General features: G+C 41.6%; 3 protein-coding genes across 3 annotated transcripts in view; 1 reads left to right on the forward strand and 2 right to left on the reverse strand.

The window, feature by feature from the left end:
- The window catches only part of kcnq1.2 (potassium voltage-gated channel, KQT-like subfamily, member 1.2), a 177,654-nt gene extending 173,882 nt beyond the window's left edge, over nt 1-3,772 (forward strand). Inside the window, exon 18 of the mRNA XM_085462380.1 lies at nt 1,781-3,772. Within this exon, the coding sequence (XP_085318506.1) occupies nt 1,781-1,927 (147 nt within the window). The 3' untranslated portion in view covers nt 1,928-3,772. The remainder of the gene's footprint in view (nt 1-1,780) is intronic.
- An 8,401-nt stretch (nt 3,773-12,173) lies between these two features.
- cdkn1bb (cyclin dependent kinase inhibitor 1Bb) lies at nt 12,174-16,703 on the reverse strand. The gene is made up of 3 exons (XM_085462382.1): nt 15,468-16,703; nt 15,118-15,236; nt 12,174-13,894 (listed from the first exon to the last, which is right to left on the reverse strand). The coding sequence occupies exons 1-2, from the start codon at nt 15,907-15,909 to the stop codon at nt 15,124-15,126; spliced, it is 555 nt and encodes a 184-aa protein (XP_085318508.1). The 5' UTR covers nt 15,910-16,703; the 3' UTR covers nt 12,174-13,894; nt 15,118-15,123.
- Nucleotides 16,704-17,275: 572 nt separating this feature from the next.
- yars2 (tyrosyl-tRNA synthetase 2, mitochondrial) lies at nt 17,276-21,847 on the reverse strand. The gene is made up of 5 exons (XM_085462381.1): nt 21,055-21,847; nt 20,434-20,601; nt 20,110-20,265; nt 19,668-19,838; nt 17,276-18,029 (listed from the first exon to the last, which is right to left on the reverse strand). Exons 1-5 carry the CDS (start codon nt 21,840-21,842, stop codon nt 17,870-17,872), a joined length of 1,443 nt encoding a protein of 480 aa, XP_085318507.1. The 5' UTR covers nt 21,843-21,847; the 3' UTR covers nt 17,276-17,869.
- Nucleotides 21,848-22,547: the final 700 nt, after the last annotated feature.

Below are 22,547 nucleotides of genomic sequence, written 5' to 3' on the forward strand. Positions count from 1 at the left end.
CTGTTACATGTGCCAGCACAACTGTCATCAACACAGAAGCCCGCTGCACTCATAGTGTCACAGTTGGCCTAGTCTAACACAAAGTTAAATAAAACACAATGTGAGGAACTGAAGTAGAGCATGTTAGGCTTTACACTTTATGCAACTGACTTAAATTCAAAGCTCAGGCTTTATTTCTTAACAGGGCTTTTTATAATTGCAGCATTTGCAGGCTTTAGGGGGCGGGCCTTGCCAACCACTCCAACCGTCATTATCAGACACCCAGCTTTTAATAGACTGTTAGTTTTTATTTAACTTCTGTACTTTTTCCCCTAAGTGTGGCATGCTAATGTCATTAGCAAGCTCCATATGCTCATTATTTCAGTTTAACTTAGTGACTGGGTGTTTCTCATATTTAGTAGAGTATTTAGACACATTGGGAAGCTAACAGAGAGTCTGGAAGCAAAAATTACATTTTAATTCATGCTCATTGGTACTGCACTGCTTAGTGTTATTTTTGACATGCAGAATGAACAGAAAAACATGATCTGTCAGAAACCAAGGTTAGTATTACTATTAGTAGTAGTAGTACTTTTAGAAGTAAGTGGTGGAAAACAGTGGTGAAACTATTTTTGAACCTCCAGCTCCTGCAAATAATTAAAAAGTATAAATAGAAGTTTTTCGTTTTTTGTATGTCCATGGATGGGTTTAAATCCATATTGTTGAATGGGTGGATGACTTTTTGTGTAAAGCACTTTGGGGTCCTTAGGGACTAGTAAAAGCGCTATACAAATACAGGCCATTTACCATTTGTTACAGAAAGAAAATTGCTTATTAATTTACAAATGGCCTGTATTTGTATAGCGCTTTTACTAGCCCCCCCTAGGGACCCCAAAGCGCTTTATCATCCACCCATTCACACACTGGTGGAGGCAAGCTACAGTTGTAGCCACAGCTGGCCTGGGGCAGACTGACAGAAGCGAGGCTGCCATATCGCGCCATCGGCCCTCCTGGCCAACACCAGTAGGCGGTAGGTGAAGTGTCTTGCCCAAGGACACAACGACCGAGACTGTCCAAGCCGGGGCTCGAACCGGCAGCCTTCCGATTACAAGGCGAACTCCCAACTCTTGAGCTACGATCACCCCAACTAGATGTAAGCCAGACAAGCCTATTTTTCATTCTTAATACCCAGTAATTCACAGCCTCTCAGATTCATTTATGTTCTTTTTGTGTATATGAAGGTATGTTTACGAGGTCTTGTAAGTAGGTGCTGTACATACATACGTCTGGATGTGCAGTGCTCACTGCATTTGCATGTCACCAGGCAGTCTGCGGTCTGTTTACTTGTGCAACTCAGGTGGAGACATTTATGTATTCACACCATGGCTAGACTGGCTACGCCCTGTTAGGTCTGGTAGTATCTTAGCATCTGTTGGGTGATACACCTGTGTTTACAGTTGGGAAAGCATGTAAATAACAGTGGCCTTAATGTGTGTGTGTGTGTGTGTGTGTGTGTGTGTGTGTGTGTGTGTGTGTCTGCCCACTTAAGGATCATATAGCTCAACAGCTTTTGTAATGAGTGCCTTTAGCAGGTAGATGGCGACTGGCAGACTAACGTGTCATTATGCAGTCTGTCATTGGGATGACGACTATATTAAAGAGGCAGATGGATATGAAACAAAAGAGCAAACCAAAGCTGGAATTGTTACATAGTGCAGGTCTACACTGTACTTATGTTGCGAGTGTTCATCTCAGAGGTATTCAGCTAACCTAACCTGTTTGGCTTTTTTGCTGCTTTCAGATCCATCAGATGGACGAGAAAATGGACTCGGTTCTACGGATCCTGTTGGAGCAGTTCCCACCCAAAGTAGAGCTGACGTCCAAGCCCTCTATCCGCAGGGTGACCATCCAGAAACGGATGGGTGGCAGCACCGACGAGGGCCCCTGATGTCACAGAGCGGCTCACGTTGGCTACGATGATGTCATCACCAAAGGACAATTAAAGAAGCAGGAGTTCACATAAACAGCCTAACCCCTTATGTGGGGACTTAATAAGGGGGTTCAGTCTTCCGAAATCACCCGTCCCCCCACCCTACCTCTATTCCTTTCACAGTTCCAAATTTTCAAATTAACTTTTGACCCTTGAGAAGAGAACAACTTCTAATTGTCTGCTTAACTGTGATTTTGGACACAAGGGCAAAACAATCACTCGAGTGGGATTGATGTGTGGAAAGCAGACTGACTGGCTGACCTCTTCCTTAGGGTGTATGAGTGTTTTGTTTTGTTTTTTAAGTTTTCTCAATGTAGCTTTGTCTTCTATACTAGTCAGTCTACCCCTGCAGCACAGTCATTCAAGCAGCGACATGCTGCATGAATTTATTTCACTACATTAGCCCTCATAATCGCACTACTCTGTGATGTTAATTTATGTGTGGCCTGTCAGTGAGCTGCATTCCTCTACTGCAAATATTATTCCAAAGCTAACTAACGCCATAATGAAGTCGTAATGCAATCAAAGCCCTGAAGTTCCCAAAGACATAGGAAAAAGAAACCCAACTCAAAGTCCAGCCATGGTAGAGGAATTCCACAAATCCTTCTGATTACCTTGGCACCACCAATGCCGAGCACACAGTGGAGTTATATCCATAGATACATATCCATCTCGCCTAGCTGTACTCAAACTGTGGCAGGTGTTTGTTGGTAGTGATCGAATAACACGAGGAGGGTAGATGGTTTATCTGTTGACTTTTTCCTACGTTGGGACCGGAGGGGCTGGAGTGGAAGAAATTAAGCTAACCAAATGTGTATGGTCCAGGCTGGGTGGCTAACACGGTGCTGATTTGCAGCTGTGTTAGTGATAATAAAACAGTCAAACCTCTGAGACAAGATCGGACACTGTACAGTCAAGAGTTGAGGCATGATCTGTGTGCTTGCTCGGGGTTTTCCTGTAGGTATCAAGCTCACGCATTTTAACCTTACACCACTGCTAGGATTCTGCAGGACAGCTTCTGTTACCCTCGTCACGGCGTTCCCACTGCTGTATTGCATTTGAGATAAATTTGCCCCATTAAAGCTCTGATTATTTTTTCTCTCCTGAGCTAATTAAGTGTCGAATTCGCGGTAAGGAGAGATTTCTGTCCATAACCAGGTAGTAAAAAAAACACAGTGTAGAATTTAAACAGAACGCTTTGAGGAGCTGGAGCGCTAATTCTGTGTGAAAGCTTTTTGGGAAAAGTCGGCTACCACCGAGGGTGATCGTCTGAAAGATAAAGACAATGCTCTCATTTTGTTTCTACACTCACATTATCTATCTGACAGAGGCCACTGAGGCATGGAAGAAGTAGAAAATAGAAAATAACTCAACTATGGAGCTGTAGTATGAAAGGCCTCCCATAATTATAGCATGCACATTCCTAAAAAGACGAATGCACACACAAAAAGAAGGGCGAACAAGGGAAGCAGAAAGCTCTTTCTCTGCACAAATGTGTGTTTTCTTCTTCTTCTTCTTCTTTTGCAGTGGTTAAAAATGTACTATTATTTATTATCTATTACCTAAAGTGGGTGTAATTCTTCTCCTGTACAGTTTTATAGAAGTTGTAAATAGAAACATTGCCTTATTGTTCTGTATTTATTATAATGTGTAAAAAGAAAAAAGATCAGCCTGGAATATGTCTGCTTGTCTGATTGGTTTAACACATGGTGAGGTTCCTGTTGTCCAGATGGATGGACATGATTGTAAATGATACTCTCACACACCCTGTGCACTGTAGCTCTGCTGTAAATAATAAAACTCCATTTCATTAAAGCTCTGCCCTCCTGTCTTAGTTTGGGAGAATTTGATTATCTCATCTATGCCATAATATAGTTTATAGTTATATAAGCTTATAGCTTATAGTTTTTGTTGTTGTTGTTTTAAGCTAGTTCTTTAAACATCAAGCCGAGAATGGGTCGAGGTAAGTCACGAGCTGACGTTTCCATCCAAATAAAATGTCTCCAAAGCCTCATTTCACTAAATTCCTTTTTAAGCTGCAATCACCACTAAGGAGGAAGAGAAGGGGGAGAAAAAAAACATGACACTTTCACTGTACCTACTTTGAACTTCAATATTCCATAACCCATTGAGCCAGGCATGCAGAGGAAGAGGGAATGCATCTCGTATTACCACTCAATTATATTTTCCTTCAAAGGCCAAAAAATACTGGGGATGTCCCAAGATCAGCACACTTAGATGTGAGATTTAGAGAGCGAGAGAGAGGCTAGAAGAAGGAGGCAGGGCCATCCTGGGGGAAGGGTGGGGAATAGGCAGAGTAAAGTGGAAGAAGGAGGAGATTCAGGAGAACAGCGGGGGCATAAGTGACCTTATGTGAGGCGGAGAGCAGGGGCATTTTCAATTTACCAGAGGGACTACGGGGCGTAGTGCTCCGCTGCTTTTTGTCCTCCTTTGGTTTCTATCACTGCTAGGGGATTTTGGCAGAGAGAGTGCCGGGGGGGGGGGAGGAAAGAAAGCGAGACCCCATGGCTAGCTCCGTCTGCAGAGGCTGCTCTGTGCCTCCCCTTGCTGCTCTTTCATCTCGAGACTAGACAGAGAGAAGAGAGAGAGAGACTCCCACTTCAAAAGGCAGTTTGATCTCAGAAGTACACAGGAACGCAGCTAAAAGAGGATCTGAGGAAGCAGTTTAAAAGGAGAATATAAGGGGCACACTGTCACAGACGCTGGACAGTGAAATCTGGCAGTCCTGGAAAAAAAAACTGTGCAGAGGAGGAATTCAAGGAAGATCATGACCGGACTCTGAGCTGAATCGATGATCCGTGTCGACTTTAATCCCGCCTCCCGACAGAACCTCATCATGCAGCTGAACATGGCCCCGTACAACACAATATCTCAAATCATACAAAAGACTTGCAGTATATTATGTACTTTGTGTCTCAGACATATACAAATATCTGAGGATGAGCATGATCTTCTTTAATAGTGTTCATTTAAAGTAATACGATCTAATGGAATTAAAATAAAATTCCTGCTTACCCAAATCAGGGTCACCAGGGCAGGGGGTAGCCTATCCCAGCTGTCCCCCTGGACAGGTTGCCAGTTTGTCACTGGTCTAACACATAGAGACGGACAAGCATTCCCACTCACAGGCAATTTAGAATCACCAGAATCATCCTAACCTCATACATCTTTGGACTGTGGGAGGTGTCAGAAATTAAAAAATTTCTATCTGTTCAAGCAACTGAAAACTGGGGGGGAAAACAAGCACACTGAAACCCGAGGTTAGATTCATTACTCCCTCATATACTTGACCACGAGGGGCACTTCCAGCACGGTGGTGGTGGCCGGTGACTGGGTGGTGGTTTTCATGCTGGGGCGGCTGGTGGTGCATGTAGGCCACCTGTCTGTAGAGGCCCAGCAGCGCTATATGAAAGCAGATATGTTTCAACAGGTGTGCATGCATGTGTGTTTGTAGTGTATCTTTCAGGATTGTGACAAACAATGTCCGCAGCAGCTGATGCCAGCCACTCTGTCAGGAGTTGTCGCTAAATAAATGGGGCCAACAGTTGCCTAGAGGGCAGTTGCTGTAATTCCTTGCCCTCCCCCACCTCTCAGTCACCAGAGAATATTTTTTGACCTTTAGCATAAAATTTTCTTGGTGACCTAGTCAAGCTGTCATGAAACGCCTGATGTACGCACCCCTGTGATCCCATTAGAGTACAGCCTTTTTAGGAAATGAAAGAGGTTGCTTGGAAGAATAATTTTCATATTCACATTCATATTCATATTGTGTTGTAGAATGATTACTTGCCAAAAAAGTAAGTAAAAACAATGCACATAGCATAGCACATAGCACATAGCACCTCTCTTATTACTTAAAAATGTTATAAGTATGATAAAGCATGCGTAAATAAATAAATAAATAAATAAATCTATCAACAGAGGTTTAAGCACATTACTAGATAACTTGGTGCTGGGGAATTACGCAGTTTCCCAAATATCTAGCTAGCTTAGGCTAGCTTAGCTTAGCAGTTTAGCAAGAAAACAACTACCGCAAAAAATATATTAATGCCATTTGGAAGGTTTTTTTGGTATGGGTTGATGTGTCAGTTTTTACACTAAAGATCACTTTTGTATCGCCCAAACAAGCTCAATGCCCAGTTTATGTGCTATAAAAGCTATGTTCCACACTGTATTCTTCAACAGCTACACTTGCTTCACGTGCTTGACTTCATTCTTTAAATGTTTTAAATGGTAAATGTTCTAAAATGTTCCTTAGGCAGATTCTGCAGTGCAAACATCTCACTTAGCAAAGATATTAAGACTGCCAGTAACACTAAATGAGATACTTTCATTGCTATATATAGCTCACTTACTGCAAATACATGCATATTATGTTAACTGGTGATTCTAAATTGGCCAAAGGTGGAAGTGCAAGGCTGTACCCTCACACGCAAGATGGATAGCAAAATGGATAGCTCTTACATACTGACCCTTTAAGTACTTACTTGTTTCTATCTTTGCGTTGCAGCTGTGTGTTTACATAAGTGATCCCATAATTATTCAGTTGGTCTGTAGGCTTTTCTGCATCCTTTTATTCCTAACTGACAAAACCGTGTTGCTAAGCCGGCTTTCACAAAAGGAACAGATACAGTATGCCCTTTGACCCCTGTTCTGTTTGGTCCAAGCAGGGCAACATTGCCCCATGGGATAATAAATCAACCAGAGGCTAAGAGGTTAGCTCGACCCACTCTGACCTTTGGTCTTATGAGATTTTCCTCAGCCATATGTCTGTGGCTCAGCAGCGGCCCGCCCCTTGCTGTGACTAGAGGAAGGCCGAGCAGCCAACAACAACAAAAGCTCGGATCAGCCCTGTTCAGATCCAAAGATGTGTCTGAGCCGCTCAATTTCACGTCCTGGGTCCAGCCAGTCACAGAAACTCCGCCCAGGGCTGGCTCTGGTAATTGTGACTGGAGGTAATGCGTTGTTAACGGCTGCTGCAGATTTGAGGCGATGTCCAGGCACACTTCCAGGCCGAAGGTGGTGTGTGGGTGGGATGGAGTGGGGATGGAGTGGGGGAGTGGGGGCGGGGGGGTTACATAGGTCATATTATTGGGGACTTTTCTCCAGACAGGGAGAGAATTCCTGGCTGCAAAGCAGAAGGATTTCAGCGGTGCGATGGGGTTTGGCCAGCCAAGGCAGAATGTCCGGCATGGTGGACAGCTGCGCCACCGAGCTACTGTAACGAGAGGGGTGGGGGTGGGTAGTTGTTGTTGGTGGTGTATTACTGTAAGACAACACATATTCTAAAAGCTTTGACCGTCACTTCACTGGTATGTTTAGATGTTCTGAAGTAATTTTGATTAGCAAGAGGAAGTGAAAACACAACATGAACACCAGAATTATTAGAAAAAATTTGCCTTGCAGTTCTTTGTATCGTGGTTTCACAATTAGACACAATTTCACAGACACAAAGGAGGTGTGGTAGACACAGCTTCTGTTTAGGTATCATCAAATGTATGTCACCCTCAATTTAGTATCATTTCTATTGTACGGCTGTAGCAAGCTGCCGAAATCCCAACACTGTCATTTGCCGTGAGTTAAAATTGAAAACAGAGTGAAGAATTGAATTTTGTGAAGTCAGTGTAACACATCTACAGCTGTGGAAAAGCAAAAGGTGGGTTTTCATATGGTGAAAAATCTGCTTTTCTCATCAAGGTCCGTGTTGAGGAACATGCTCATGCATTCTTATGACAGCAATCTTTTCAACACCATAACAGAACCGTGTAGTGTGGAGGCCCCGTGAGCCTCCTGATGATGAGGGCAGCAGAGAAAGAAAAAAGAAACTCAGAAAGGAGGTTACAAAGAAGTCTGGGTATACGGTCATAAAATGTGGGACGTGTTATCGCAAGTGAAAAGTGGAAAGTCGATGGATTTCTGGTTCGACTCCAAAGCAACACTGAAGACAGTTTTCCACTTGGTGTCACACTTTAACCAACAGTGTTCCCTGTGTCAAAGGTTTAGACATGCTGGCAGATCAGCTTGGTGGATGGGATCTAATTTGATGTATACTGTGGTCCGTGATGTAAGACATATTTTGAGTGACTGGAATTATTGCCCCATACAGTTCTTCAAGAGTTACGCAATGTTGCATCATATGGAAATATTTTTGCATCATGTCAAATACAAATCGCGACCTAACACACCCATGCTGCGATCGACTGTGTTCAAAGCTCTTCTGGCTTGTTTACACACAGTTACTGTACACATGTGTAGTTTTCCGTAACAACTATACATTCTTTTGGGGTTGGGGGTGGGGCTTAAATCCCACATGCTCTTTCACCTCAGTGAACTTCCACATATCGCTGCACACACATTTATTCCTTTGGTTATTTATGGACTGACTTACTCCTTTTACTAAAGGTTAGCAGGTCAACCCAAGTGTCAGTATTATCGATACAAACGCCAATATGGGTGTCAGATCAATACTAGTGCGATAGGATCGATACTTTGTTTATTAAACGTTTTAAAAAAAAGATAGACATCATGAAAAATGTCAGAAACCTTTTGTGGGATTTATAGTCTATACCAAATTTAAGCAATAGAAGTTGACCCAAAGTGTTTTAGAGACAGGCACATTGTACACTCCAGGTCTCCAAAGAACACAGTTTCAAAATACATGAAAAGTTGAATGGTGTTTTGTTGGGTAAATCTTAAGAGCTTTACAGTTTGATAACACCATTGTGTGAGATTCCTTGAGGTCAATGAAAAAGGATCTGATATGAAACTGATGAGAGGAAAGACTGTGCTCTGCACAGATGTTTCAGCGGGAAGAGTCGTCTCGATTTCTCAGCCAAATGCATCCAAATACACCCCTCAGCATTCCTGACAGGATTAGTGCGCCAGGTACTATCCACTGGTCAGAAGAGACTGGGAGAGGGAAAGAGATAAAGAGACTATGAGTGAGCATGCAGCACAGTCTGCTTGTTTTGTGCGTCTAATGCTGCGTGCTTTAGCAGATTTCAATTGATAAGAGATAAAGGCTCTTTGATGGGCTGCAGGTGTGCTGCTTTAATGAGCATTACCCCCCGCCCCAAACTCCCTCACCTTTCTGTCCCCCCAAACTGCGCCGCAGATGCACATCTGTGCATCTGTCATTCAGAGCTCTGCAGTATCTCTGACCTCTTAACCTCTCCTCCCTGCCTCTCATTCACGCTAACTCTGCAGCATGCACCCTTTGCATACGACACCAGAGTATATGACATACTGAAGTTCTGACAGTGCATCTGCTATTCAACGAAGTCGTTTCCCTGTATTAAAACAGCCCTTCCTTGCTCAATTAATCAAATTCAGCAGTCCAAAAAAACAGTTGAAATTCCATCCCGGGCTGCAGCAAACGCTCAGCAAGTAAAGCAATTTGTATGCTTGCAGACTGTTAGAAACTACACTGGAGAAACCAAGAAACAGACACAGAACGAGACAGAGAGATAAATGTAAGGTGTTTGTTTGTGGCCACTTGCTTTCTCCTTATTCACAGCCTAAGGTGCCAGGGGAACAGCTCGATGACGTACGTTGTGGCCTGGGCAGGAAACACAGGGAGGAACTTGTGGCTTTATATTAAGTGCTGGGGCGCTTAACAGGAAAAGATAACCTGTTTCTGTTGATATAGCAAGGAAGTGTGAATTCTTGGCACATGCAAGATGTTGCAGAGAGGAACAGGCCAACGATGCCTTCCACATCTTTGATTGACTGGCTTACAGGAATTTCCTCAAACTCAGTGCATTTTTTGTTTGGTTGGCTGTGCTGGAGTGTTACGGGAATGTTTTCTGGGACATTCCCGTTGTTGCAGAAAAGGTGTTTCCGACGCAGAGCTGGATGCTGCTGCGTCACAGCGGTCCAGGTGCACCCTTTTTACTGACCTTTTGAATAAGGAACCCTGTTATTCCCTGTCATTTAGAATATATATATTATTTAAGTGTTGATCCAATAGTTTAAACATTAGATTACATGAAATAGCAACAGCATGATAGAAGTATGCTACAGATAAGGATGCTCAAGCTGTTATACAATTTATAGATATCTATATGAGAGTTTTACAAACAGTGTAGCATTTGGGAAATGTGTGCAACTTTTACACCAGCATTGTACAAATATACTTGAAGAAATTTGAAAAATGCACCCATGTAATACAAGGCTGGTGTGAATATGTGGAATGATGTCAGTCTTATGCATGCAAAAACACCTGCGACTGTTGCATTTTCCTGGAAAAAAACCCAACAACAAAAAACTCTTTTGACATTTTTTTATTTACATTTTAGAACATGTCCCTTGAGTGCCTCATCAGCCTGCGTCATTTCACAACTTATAGCACTTTGTTTTTAAATGATCACCCTAACTGTCAAAATCCCATTAAAGCTAATGCATTTTATACATATTATGATAGTAAAAAACTTATTTGGTATTTCATTCATCATACATTTAACAGTATCACGTATATAAGTGACACTGATGTACACTGAGTATTACAGATTGCCTGAAACACAGTACTTCCACTCTTCTGCTCCATCCAATCAATCACTCAACCAATCAGGCACCCAGTCAGCCATTCAGTCAGTTAGTCAGCCACCTAGTCTGTCAGTCAGACACCAAGTCAGTCAGTCAGTCTGCTGTTTGGGTAGGGTGGAGGCTCATAGACGGGGCCTTTGTTTGAGCAGAGAAGCCCCAGACACAACAGTGGCCAGCCCTGGGCTCTTACAATGGCTGTCCACACAAAAGCCCACACACTGGGACAATGGGACAAGCTCAGAATGGGGGTGCATGGCTGAGCTGAGGTTACCCACCTGCACACTTCAGGAGTGGACCCATCCCCCACACACTTTTACCGTACCACACCACTCACACCCCCACCATCTCTTGGGCACACTCAAATGCACAGCCTCCACCCATCCAGCTTTAAAATGCTCTAAGCACAGGTGTCTTCCTGTGCTGCTCATACAAGAAGGAAGTTGGGAAATTCTGTGCAGTGAAAACATTTAGTGAAGTTACTAGAGGTCAAAGAGCATCTCAGCACAGGTTAGGGCTCCACTTTTAGCATACATCACTCAGAGTGACAAGAAAGCTGAAAAGTACAACATTAAGACACTTCTGTTTAATAGAAACACCAATTTATTTGAAGTAGCATCACTGAGTCAGTTTTCTACTGAGTTTCAGACTCACGACAGCCAGATTGAACAACACTTACTCTGAGGAATTCTCTTTATATTATTATTACTATTATTATCAAGTACTGGATGAAAGTTGGTGTACAATGGCACATATGTGTTGCCTGATAGCACCTGTAAGAACACCTTTCATTTACTAATTCATCCTTTATTTGATCTTTTTCATGTTTCAAGTGGATTACTGTAGGTGATTTAATTACAAAAAAAAAATGCAAATTATAATTTTGACTGATTAAGGGTCAAACCAAATCAATACCTATGTGAATTAATTTTAAACATATAAAAGACATAATTATGATTTTTCAGTTTGAAGATTAAAATGTATATAAGTACAATACTGAGCTTGTGTGCACATTGCATTGTACACATTCAAAAAATTACTTGAATTAAATAAAAATTTATAAAAATAAAATTTTGATGAATTTGATATATTATAGAAGACACATGTATGAAAGAAAAGTTTTAAAAAAAAATCACTCTGGGTCTTCCAGTTACACACTCCCTTATTTTCTTACACACACACACTTTTTATAGACACAGACAGATGCAACTAAGCCCATGTAAATAGTGAAAAAGAAAAAACAAATGGTAATAAAAAAAATAAAAATAAAAAAAAGCCTAACAAAACAAAAAACCTGACTTGCCTTGTTTTACTTTGCATTCAAAAGACTCTTGTACTGAGATTAAAAGCAAATGAAAGCCTTACCCATAAATTACTAAATGTTACTGGCTGCAGCGAGTGGTCTGCTTTCCCCACTGTCTTTTTGATTGGATGACTAAAGTGTCAACCTGCTGCTCATAGTGCTGATGGAATTATATTGGGAGTGTCACTGTATTATTCCAGGAAGTCCACCCACACAGCTGTTGCAAATACTTTGTACGTCCCAATGATTTGGGGAATGAACAAAGCAAAAACTATTTTCATCCTATTTTTCTACAAACCAAGTGTGTAATTTACACCGAGTGTAAGAAGGAACCACAACTCATTTTTTTCTTTTTTAATTGATTGCAATACATTTTATAACCACACATTAAAAAAATGCACATCAAAATATTTTACCAGGCTCAGTTTGCAACCTTTATAAGAAAAGAAACAAAACACTACCAAAAATATGGTTTTACAAAATAAAACAATTATAATAAAGTAAATGCCACTTTGGATAACCGTAATCAAAAACCCATATTTTTTTATTCTACATATTTAAAAAAAAAAAAAAAAAAAAAAAAAGGCTTGACATAAATAAGTTAGTATATTTCTCAGTGTTTTTACAAAATTATGTACAAAGGTACATTGCAAAGATTTACATAATACACAGGCATGGTGACTGCATTCCAGAGACGAGCTGTTTTCTGTCTCCATTTAGGTGTACCCTGGTCTTTTTCAAAAAAAAATAAAAAAAAACCACACTTCAGGCAAATAAAGGGAAGCTTTTAGATGCTCATGTGCATCCTCAGCAGGCTAACAACATTGATGAGAAAAGTACAAACATCTCTCGGTTATCACAAAGTAACACAATGTGAAGTCAATTGAAGAGCACAAGCAGTGCTGGCAAATATATTGATGCAACCATGTATTTGGTATTGTAGGACATTCAACCCTTTAACAAAAAAACCAAAAAAACCCAAAAACAAACAAAACCCCTCACAAGCCTTAATGTTCATCAAACAATAGGAACAGTCAAAGAGAACTCAACCTGTGCAGTTTGTATAGTCTTTGTCCTTCAATATCTGAGTACCTCGCAACTCCAGAGCGTGGGAGGGAAAAAAAAAAAAAATCTTATTCCAGGATTAAGCTGATGCTAAAAGCACCTCAATTACAAAATAAATATCAAGGGACTTAAAGACTGTCCTTACACAAATATTACACTTCTTCCTGTTAAACTAGATCGTATAGGAGAATTTACACTTGGTGACACTAGACTTAGCAGAAAAAGGGGGGAAAAAAATTATTAAAAATCAAAAAAACGCTACATTTGTACCATTCTTCAATGCTGAGTTAGGAAGATGACGAGGGAAGAAACACTATTAAGAAACCGTAAGAAGCCAAAATTTTTTGTTTTAAATGTAGCAATTAGGGACTGTGTCAACACCCCCCCCCCCCAAAAAAAAAAGAAAAAAGAAAAAAAATTAAAACAAGAGAACAGCATTTTGGAAACATTTATCAAACATTGCAATTCAAGTCAAATCAAAATTCACACCGTTTTACATAAAGGATTTCTTTTTAAATCATAATGTCTTATGTGCTACATATGGAGAGAAATAATATATGTTTATATATTTATATATATATTTTTTTTTATTTACACACAGGTAGTTAAAAAAAGAAAAAAGAAAAAAGAAAAAAAAAAGGAGCAAAAAAGTAAATTAAACCTAATTGCACACTGCTACATCGACTGCTTTTAGAGGAAGTAACTTTTAATTAAGTGCCAAAAAATTTAGTGTTTCTATTCAGTGCTTCAACAGCGTCCTTCCCAATCTTCAGGAAGGTTGATATGTTTCGGATGCTGTGTAGATCCTCTTCCAAAAAAACAAAACAAACCCCCCCACAAAACAAAACAAAACACTAGACTAAAAGCAAACAAACAAAAGAAATTACAAAAAACACAAAAACAAACAAACCCTAAAACAAAACCAAAAAACAAACCAGCCAACACTGAGGTTTCTCCATGTTAAACAAGGAGGGGGGAGGCATTCATCTTCAGTTCTGTGAGACAAAACAGATGAAAGAAAGAAAAAAGAAGCATAAGAGGTTGCAATGATGACACTAATGTGGGCATTGTGCAACAATTTCTGCAAACAAATAAATGAATAAATAAAATAAAATAAACTTAGTGTGGTCTAAGGGGTAAACCTCAGAGCAGCAGGAGACCTGAATGAACTAATTAGTTTTGTACATGTATTAATACATAAATAAAAACTGATATCAAAAAAGAAAACCTGGTATAGTTTTACATTAGCACCCCTATTTAATCATGAAAAGATCTGAAAATGCCTATGAGACAGCCTTGTTTGGGGGTATTTTTTGATTTCTACAATTAAAAAAATAGAAATAAATAAAATGCATTAAATAGAAGTGACCACCCCCCAGCTTTGAAAGTTGACATCCTGCCATAACAATGCTGATTGCATGCCTATTGGCCGTCGCCCTGGCCAGTACACACACACCCACACACTTGCTTTCAGACCTGCACGACTCTTCTGCACACTCTCCACCGGCAGGGACAGATGTGTGTTGTAACGTTAGTGTGCAACGCGTGTGCAGCACTGCACAGAGACCAGCCCCTTCCCGTCCCTGCTCTCAGTTGCTGACGTGTTACACTACTACACTGTTGTTCAGCACTTGTTTACAAGTTTCGACGGAAACTCAACGGACTCACCGTGTCAGACAGCGGTTAAATGTTAAAGATCTTTAAAATGTACAGGCATTATTTGTTCGTTTGTTTTTCCTTCCCCTGTTTCACCTCGATCGCAGTGTATCGACAGAGCTCTCTCTGTCCGAGTGGAAAATTAAAAACCAACCCCCCCCCACAACCCCTTTTACTCCCTCATGTTTCTGTCCCCGCTCATTAATGAATGAGACAGACTGACAGCACATTTGAAGGACGTGCACAAAAGTATGCAGACTGTCAAAGCTGTGTAACATCCAAATCTTATTTAAGTGAACTGAAAGGGTGTTTAAGCTGAATTAGAATGCCTCCTAATGGTTTATAAGCGGTATCAATTTTTCAGTAAACGAATAACCAGATGTTTTTGCAGATTTACTCGTTTTCCAAAGGTACCCCCAGTTGGGAGATGGAGTAGCCAGTAAACAGCCTACTGTAGTTACACTATGCACAGAGCTATTTTTTTTTTTTGTTACGAAATCTTTGCTTTTCCTTAAGAAAAATATGATTAAAAAAGGAAAAATATTGCATGAACAGTCTTTACCTTTTCTCACGTTTTCCTCTTGGGACTGGTCTTTCTGGGCGTGTGCTCTGCAGAGTGACTCCGACTCGGACAACTAACATCTGAGCTGCTGTGTGACCTCTTGCTCGGAACAGGGGAGTCTGCAAAAAGCAAAAAAAATAAAAATAAAAACAAAAATTTCGTCATTTCTTAAAAAAAAAATAAAATAAAAAAATAGTGGTATAGTGTTGCAGGCAAACCCCACTCTTTACAGTGCTTTTTGGGGCCATGATTTTCAAAATTTTATTTTCGGTGCACAAATCAATACGCGATCAGCTGCGTTGCTCAGAAACAACTGATGTAAACGGGTTAAACTGGAGCGTATGTAGTACCGTGACACGCGTGTCTTTTCCTCAGCGCTGTACACTGTTCCGTGCACTCCATTTGCCCGTCAGCCCTGTCGGGATCTTCGCTCGGAGGCACCACAACACAACTGTGATTCCCGTTAAGATCCACATTGTTATTCCCAGTGGAGCAGACGCCTTTCTTCGTAAGCGGCTGCCGAGTGTAGAAGCCCGGCAGGTCTCTGCAATCCACTAGTTTCCACTCGAACCTGGAGTTGGCCCTCGGCGTGTCAGTGGCGAAGTCGAAGCCCCAGTGGTCGGAGGCGCGCTCTTCCAACTCCCGCAAATGTCCCTTTAAATCCCTCTTTAACTCTTCGTGATCCACCGAGCCGAAGAGGCTCCTGCAGGCTGACGGTTTCGGGTGTTCAGACAGCCGTGAGTCCGTCCGCTCCAGCGTCGGGCTCCCGTTTGAAAGTCGAACATCTGACATTTTGCTCCAGCAAAACACGCAATTTTTTAAAACAGCCTGGAGCGTCCAGTTTTTCACGAGGAGGGAAAAAACAAAAACAAAAAGGCAGCGCACACACACACACACAACACTCAAAAACAACGGTTATCTCCTCGTCGCTGAGAAAGCTCCAAAAAAAGCGTGAAACGCGTTATGCCATGCATACGTCGGAATGCAGACGCGAACAGCCGCCGTGTTGTGAAGCCCTGCGTAGTCTCATCAAAACAAAGTGCTCAGGAACTGAAGGCGCTCTGTCAATTTTGTCCCGTAGCGAGAGAAACTGCAGACAGCCCTTCTCTTTCGCCCAATATGGCGAAAGGTTGATGTGGGGGTAGGGGCATGATTGACATGCTGAGCTATTTAAATTCCCGAAGAGGTCGCTCATTGGTCAGAGATTTTAAGCCCGCCTACTTTTCTTAAGGTGGACCGGCTAAATTAAGCCGCTCTGATTTCTTTTTTTCTCCTTTTCCCTTAAAACAAAAAAATATCAGCGTGTGAGTGTCATGTATATATGTAACTCTGTATTTAACGTATAATAAATAACTGAGTGGGGGAAGAGGATGTACAAAAAAAGGTTATTGATAATAAATGTTGTCATGGCTGTGCCAAATAAGAAAAATTATAATCTTTGAAATAAAAAATAGCATAACAAATCATTCCTAACAGGTGCAGAACAATTAACTTAAAACAAAAAGAACAAACAAAAAAAAAAATTGTGCCAATCTGGCTAATGTGTATCTTTATGACATGCCATTTCCACCAATTATCTGCACCTCAGTGGTTAAGGTCAAGGTCAGCACACATCAGACTCTGTCCACACTGCCACCAGAACCCAGAGCGAAAAAACAAAACAAAAAACACAGTGCTAAAAAAAACAAAAAAACAAAACAAAAAAACCCCACACAGTATCAGAAGTCAGCAAATTTAGAAATTTTTTTTTAAAAAAAAAGAAGCCGAAAGTACTCAATGTTAAAGTTTTTCCCCCGACACCTCAGGAAAAACTTGGCAGGTTCGCACAAATCCCTAGCGTTATCCAAATCCCATTAGAAATTACCAATAAAAAAAAAAGAAAAATATGGAAAATTTTAATTTTATGTTTTTAACCCTAATCTGGAAAAAAGTAGGCAGGGTGTGCCAAAGTGCAAAGCAGTGATTTCTAAATTTACACTGACTCTCATATTGAGGACACTAGATTAAATGTTTTGATCATTACCTGCAAGGAGGAGGGATCAGTAATCTGCTAAAAATGAGCAGATGTGTTGCTTTCAACACAAGTCAGGTCAACAATAATGTACAAATTCCTGCTTTGAATTGAATTTGAAAATAATAGTCCAAACTTCTTTGTTTCTTATTTAAGGCTCTATTTAAAAATGTGATCTTCAAGCAAAAGTACTGTTTGTTTTTAAATTTATCAAGCTTTTTTTTCCAGCTTCTTTTTCTTTATCGTCCAAGTTTTACACTTTTCCACTGAAGGGGAAAAAAACAAACAAAAAAAGCCCCCAAAACAAGAGTGATGTCAAAAAAGATGCTCGCCTCAGGTTCTGATCAAGATGAAACAAATTGGATTTGCTTAAAATAGAAGCAAGCAACCTGCAAGAAATGATGCAATTTAATTTTACTGTGAGCAATTATTTACTTAAGAGGTCACAGCAGGCTATGTGCTGCAGCTGTGGCTGCTGGCTGGCCACCATTAATTCTGGGGCAATGATGCCCCCTAGTGGTCATCACACCGCCTCTCAATGTCCATACAAAGTAACCAGGAAGCAATCGTGATATCAAACGCTTTTAATAGAAATGTTTTAAATAAACATTTAATCTGTACATACACATATTTATATCCAAAAAAGTGGAAATGATCCTTCCTGACTCTGCTGAGGTGTAGTCGCCTACCTTCCCAGTTAGTCCATTATAATATAGTGGTCTCCTGCTTGATAAGGCACCGTCAGAGGCTAAGCCACTTGATAATGTAGAAGTTCTTCTTGCCCACTCTGAGCAGCGTGAGTCCATTAGCCAGGATGTGGAGTTTGGGGATCAGTACCTGCTCCGGGTTGTCTGTACGTGTGTGGTTGATCCACGCTGCTCCATCTGAAACCATTTGATACCTGCACACAAACATTTACACCATCAGTTAGGACAGGGTTTCATCTTGAAAAAGAAAATCTAAAAGTCATGTGAAAAAGAAAGTACACCCTGTATTCTTCCACAGGAATTTAGAGAGTGAGGAGGATCCAGGAGCTGCTAATCAAATGGACTTAACTGATCTACAAGTGTGAGCACCTCTAAAGGTTTTGGCAGTTTACTGGTCTGAGGCATTCGGGCACATGTTAACATAGTGCCAAGGAGGAAAGACAGCAGTGGCTTTAACAAGGTCATAAGGTCAAATAATTTCAACTCCATCTCTGTACAGTCAGAATGATTATTCACAACTCGGAAACATTCAAGGGAGCTATCAATCCTCAGATAAGTGCACATCCCAGCAAAGGTAAGACTATGCAATGTTCAGAGAAACTCCAAAAAACCCCAAGAGATACATCACAGACAGTAGAGGCCTTTGTTAGCATTTTTAAATGCGGAAGTTCATGATAGTACAATTAGAAAAGAGTTAACAAGTCTTATTTGGAATCGTTACCAGAAGAAAGCCTCCTCTCTCCTTAAAAAACAAGCAAGCTGTCCTTTGAATAAACAAGACCAATGTGGATATATACTTGACCTTCACATTTGGAGTGAACCAAATACAGCAAATCACAAACACCTCATACTGACTGTCAAGCACGGCGGTGGAGGGCTGATGATTTGGGTTCATTTTGCAGTTTTGCATGGCTTGGGTAGTAGCCAGAAGAAGGAAACAACGTACTTTTCAACAACATTTTTGAAAATACGTTAATCTGATCATGACATTTTTATGCTGGTAACCTATAATTATGACACATTTAACTGTTTACATGTTGCAGGGCTGTTGCTACATACACACCTTAGATGTGGCAGTTATCTTGGCTGTAGCTACATGACAGCAGAGCTAGAATCAAAGAAAACGCTTTTGTTTTCTACAAAAGAAGCTTTTTGAAATGTGGCGGCGTGAATGTGACTGGTTGCTATCGTTGCACTAAAGGCACACATCAAACTGTTACATGGTTACAGGCTGTAGGGGCAGCTGCAACCCAGCTAACACAAGCAATGCTTTTTTTTTACCTCAGGAAACCAGCTTATGAAATTTGACTGCGTGATCGTGACTGGGTGTTATCGTTACACCTCGGACACAAAGAAGTTGTTGTGGCTACCTGTGAGCGTTATCACTGAAGAACAAAGAGACCACAAACTCCTGCACCTGCTGCAAAAAAAACACTACTCTTCAGCACTTGTGTTCTACAGGATAGAAATAAAATAGCTGTGACAGTCAACTCAAAAAGGTTCAGATGTTTTTCATTGAAGATTTTAGCTTCATTTACTAAAAAATTATTTGGTTAACAAAATTCAGCGGGCTGGAGGATAGAAACAAAGTATCGATCTTATCTTGCTACTCTCGTTCTGATACAAATACCAACTTTGGTATCGGTGCTATCGACATTTGGATCAATCCCCCCACCTCTATTTCCCAGAATGTGTAACTGCATTACACACCATACACAAAAGATTACACTGTGGATCTCTGGGTGCATGTATGCTCACACTAACAAGCTCTATCAAAGCACTACATACCACTCTGGTACCGCATTTAGATAAAGGAGAACTGGGGTGCTTACCCTCTGGGACCCTCAGGGATGGCGCCGACCTTGCGGCAGGCATCTATAACAGTTGTCCCCGGCTCCAACAGCAGCTCATGGAAAGGTGCCTCCCTGAAGAGTTCCTGAAGCTCCTCATCACTCATTTCCTCCAAGGCTTGCACGCTGCTGTGATAAAGTGCATTGGTGCATCTGCAATGACGACATTAAATATGACCATTCTGTCCACATGGAAGACAGAGGACATGGGCAGCCACAGCAAACAAAGACTACAGCAATGAGCACTTTCCTCTTACTGTACTGCAGGCATAACATTTTCCACTTTTTGGCAGAGCATAGTCCTGCTGTTCTAAACACAATGCACTTTGACTCTAATAAGTTACAGCGTAAAAGAGCTCTAGATGAGGATTCAAGAAAATAAAATGTATAATTTAGGGGAATAAACACACAGATCAATTCTAACCTCTTTGCAGTCTCCAGGCCCTCCTTTCCATGCACCAGTTTTGTCACTTCAGCAGCCAGTCTTTTGTGGGCGAGGCGTTTACTTGGATCTTCTCTCTGTTGCTCCATCAGTTTCTCTACCTCTGCCAAAGGCAGAAAGGTGAACAACTTCAGATACCTACAAAAAAAAAAAAAAAAAAAACAGCCCACACAGTACACCTCAGCATCCTATGACTGTGCACCGAATACTTACTTTCGGATAAAAACAGGGTTGCGATGAGACGTTTGTGGATATTGCACTTTCATTAAAACTCAACAAACATGATCAGCCTTCACTTCCACATACCCTTCCACACTGGCATCAGGCTGCCTGAGAAAGAACTGGTAGAGTTCAAAGGGTGACGTCTTATCTCTGTTGAGCCACACTGCATTGCCTGCAGTTTTCCCCAGCTTGTCCCCGACAGTGCTGGTAACTAACGGGATGGTCAGGCCGTACACCTCCTCGCCGCTTACTCTGGAGAAAAATAACGTTTTCAGTGTTTCAAGGCAGCCTTCAGGGTAAATCTGGCAGGCATGTGTGTGTTTTGGTTGGTAGAGAGACAGGCAAAAAAAAAAAAAAAAAAAAAAAAACCCAACCCAAAAACATCTTGGTGGTATAATTGGGTGTAGAACTTAATGTCTCAAAAAATTTGATGTATGTGCATCTAATGATCAAGAATATATAGTGAATTTGCAGATTTTATAATGGAGTCTGAAATACATGCAGGGTTTATCCACACAAAAATAGCCTAGTCCTGCTTCAAAAGGTGGACTGCATTGGACTGTCCAAGCATTTCACTACATATCGTACTGTGTATGACTGTGTACGTGACAAATAAAATTTGAATTTGCAGGCTTATCAGGGACAGGTAATTATGAATTAATTAGCCCAGTACTGTAACAGTAGTGGGCTTGGAAAAACATTTACTTGTGAATGTACTCATGGCCAGACATCAAGTTGCCCAGTTGGTCGGTGCCTCCAAGCTGAATCTTGCAGCCGTATATTTGGTTCAGGTGGTGGAAGTCATAAGCTTGGAACACCTGGTAGGTGAACTCTGTCAGGCTCATGCCCTCGGCGCTCTTTAGCCTGGACTGCACGCTGTGGCGGCTGAGCATGGTGCCCATCCTGAAGTGTCTTCCAGCCTCCGACAGAAACCCCACCACGCCCCAGTTCTTATACCAGCTCAGGTTGTTTAGAACAGTCACGGTTCCCAGCGGCCTGGAACCGTCGTGAAAGTGCAGCTCGTGGTTGGTGAAGATCCTCTGAATGCTCTCCCGGATGCTGTGGGTGTTCGCCTCCACCACGTCCGCGGACAGCTGCTCCCGCTCGCTCGTCTTCCCGCTCGGATCTCCGATTTGTGCCGTGGCTCCTCCGAGCACCGCGATCACATGGTGTCCGGCGCCTCGGAAGTGCAGCAGGCCGATGAGAGCGAGCAAGTTCCCCACATGGAGACTGTCGGCTGTGGGGTCAAATCCGCAGTATACCGTCTGAGCACCGGATTGGAGCAGCCGGGGGAGCTGCTCTTGGGCTGCGTTTTCTGGGAATGAGTCTTTCAGAACGCCGCGTTTGTGCAGAGAGAGAAGCAGCCCGTGGTGCGCGGAAGAAGAAGAGTGAAATTTAGACCTGAGTGTGAGGCAAAGAGTGGCCGGCCCGAGAAGATTACAAGAGCCACGCCGCCACACATAACAGCAGATACCCACCATGGACGCAGCCATGTTGGACAATGTGACAAGAACACGGAGGTGGAACTGAGTAGAAGCTTGGGTCGTTTGGTAGGAGCAGAGCGCCCTCTGGTGCGGTGGTTCTCAAGGAAACGCTTGGGTGTACTACCCGCAGTTTACATATACTCATCGTGGGCATGAATGCTGTGGTCAGTTTGGACTTTTAATGATTTCTTTGAGCTATTTTCCCCCTCTGATGCGCAGGGAAGCAAAACAACGAAATGACTTTGCTTGGACCAAGAGTGTTCATCTTTAATATGCACACAGAGGAATTTAGAGTTATAGGCTCTTTCAACAGCCTCTTTGTTGATGTACACAGGACCTGTGTCTGTTCTCTTAGACCAGGGGTGTCAAACTCAACTACACAGTGGGCCAAAATTCAAAACTGGAACAAAGTCACGGGATAACATTAATATTTATATATAAAAAAAAAATCTTCCTCCAGATATAGGAATGAATCTTTTCTTATGGACTCAAATACGTTTTGCTGGAAAACTGAATATGGAACAAGCAAAGCTTAATACTAAACAATATATATATTAGCTGTATAATACCAGTAGGCCAGCTCTAATAGTAATTTGGTATGGCTTCGCGGGCCAAATGTAATTAGGCTGCGGGCCAGAGTTTGACACCTATGTCTTAGACGGTCTGAAGTCCACCACAATCTCCTTGGTTTTGCTACCAAGGAGACAGTGTGTG

This window comes from Copadichromis virginalis, linkage group LG7 (genome assembly GCF_057382275.1).
Source record: "Copadichromis virginalis isolate Kocher_CV1m ecotype Utaka linkage group LG7, C_Virginalis_male_GT1.1, whole genome shotgun sequence".
NCBI lineage: Eukaryota > Metazoa > Chordata > Actinopteri > Cichliformes > Cichlidae > Copadichromis > Copadichromis virginalis.

Coding starts and splice junctions, on each gene's coding strand:
- cdkn1bb (XM_085462382.1), bottom strand. CDS start 15,909: ATGTCAGATGTTCGACTTTCAAACGGGAGCCCGACGCTGGAGCGGACG. Junction 15,237..15,467: donor GAAAAGACACGCGTGTCACG/GTACTACATACG, acceptor TGCTTTTTGCAG/ACTCCCCTGTTCCGAGCAAG.
- yars2 (XM_085462381.1), bottom strand. CDS start 21,842: ATGGCTGCGTCCATGGTGGGTATCTGCTGTTATGTGTGGCGGCGTGGC. Junction 20,602..21,054: donor GGCCATGAGTACATTCACAA/GTAAATGTTTTT, acceptor ATTTTTCTCCAG/AGTAAGCGGCGAGGAGGTGT. Junction 18,030..19,667: donor ATCCCTGAGGGTCCCAGAGG/GTAAGCACCCCA, acceptor GTTTGTGTGCAG/GTATCAAATGGTTTCAGATG.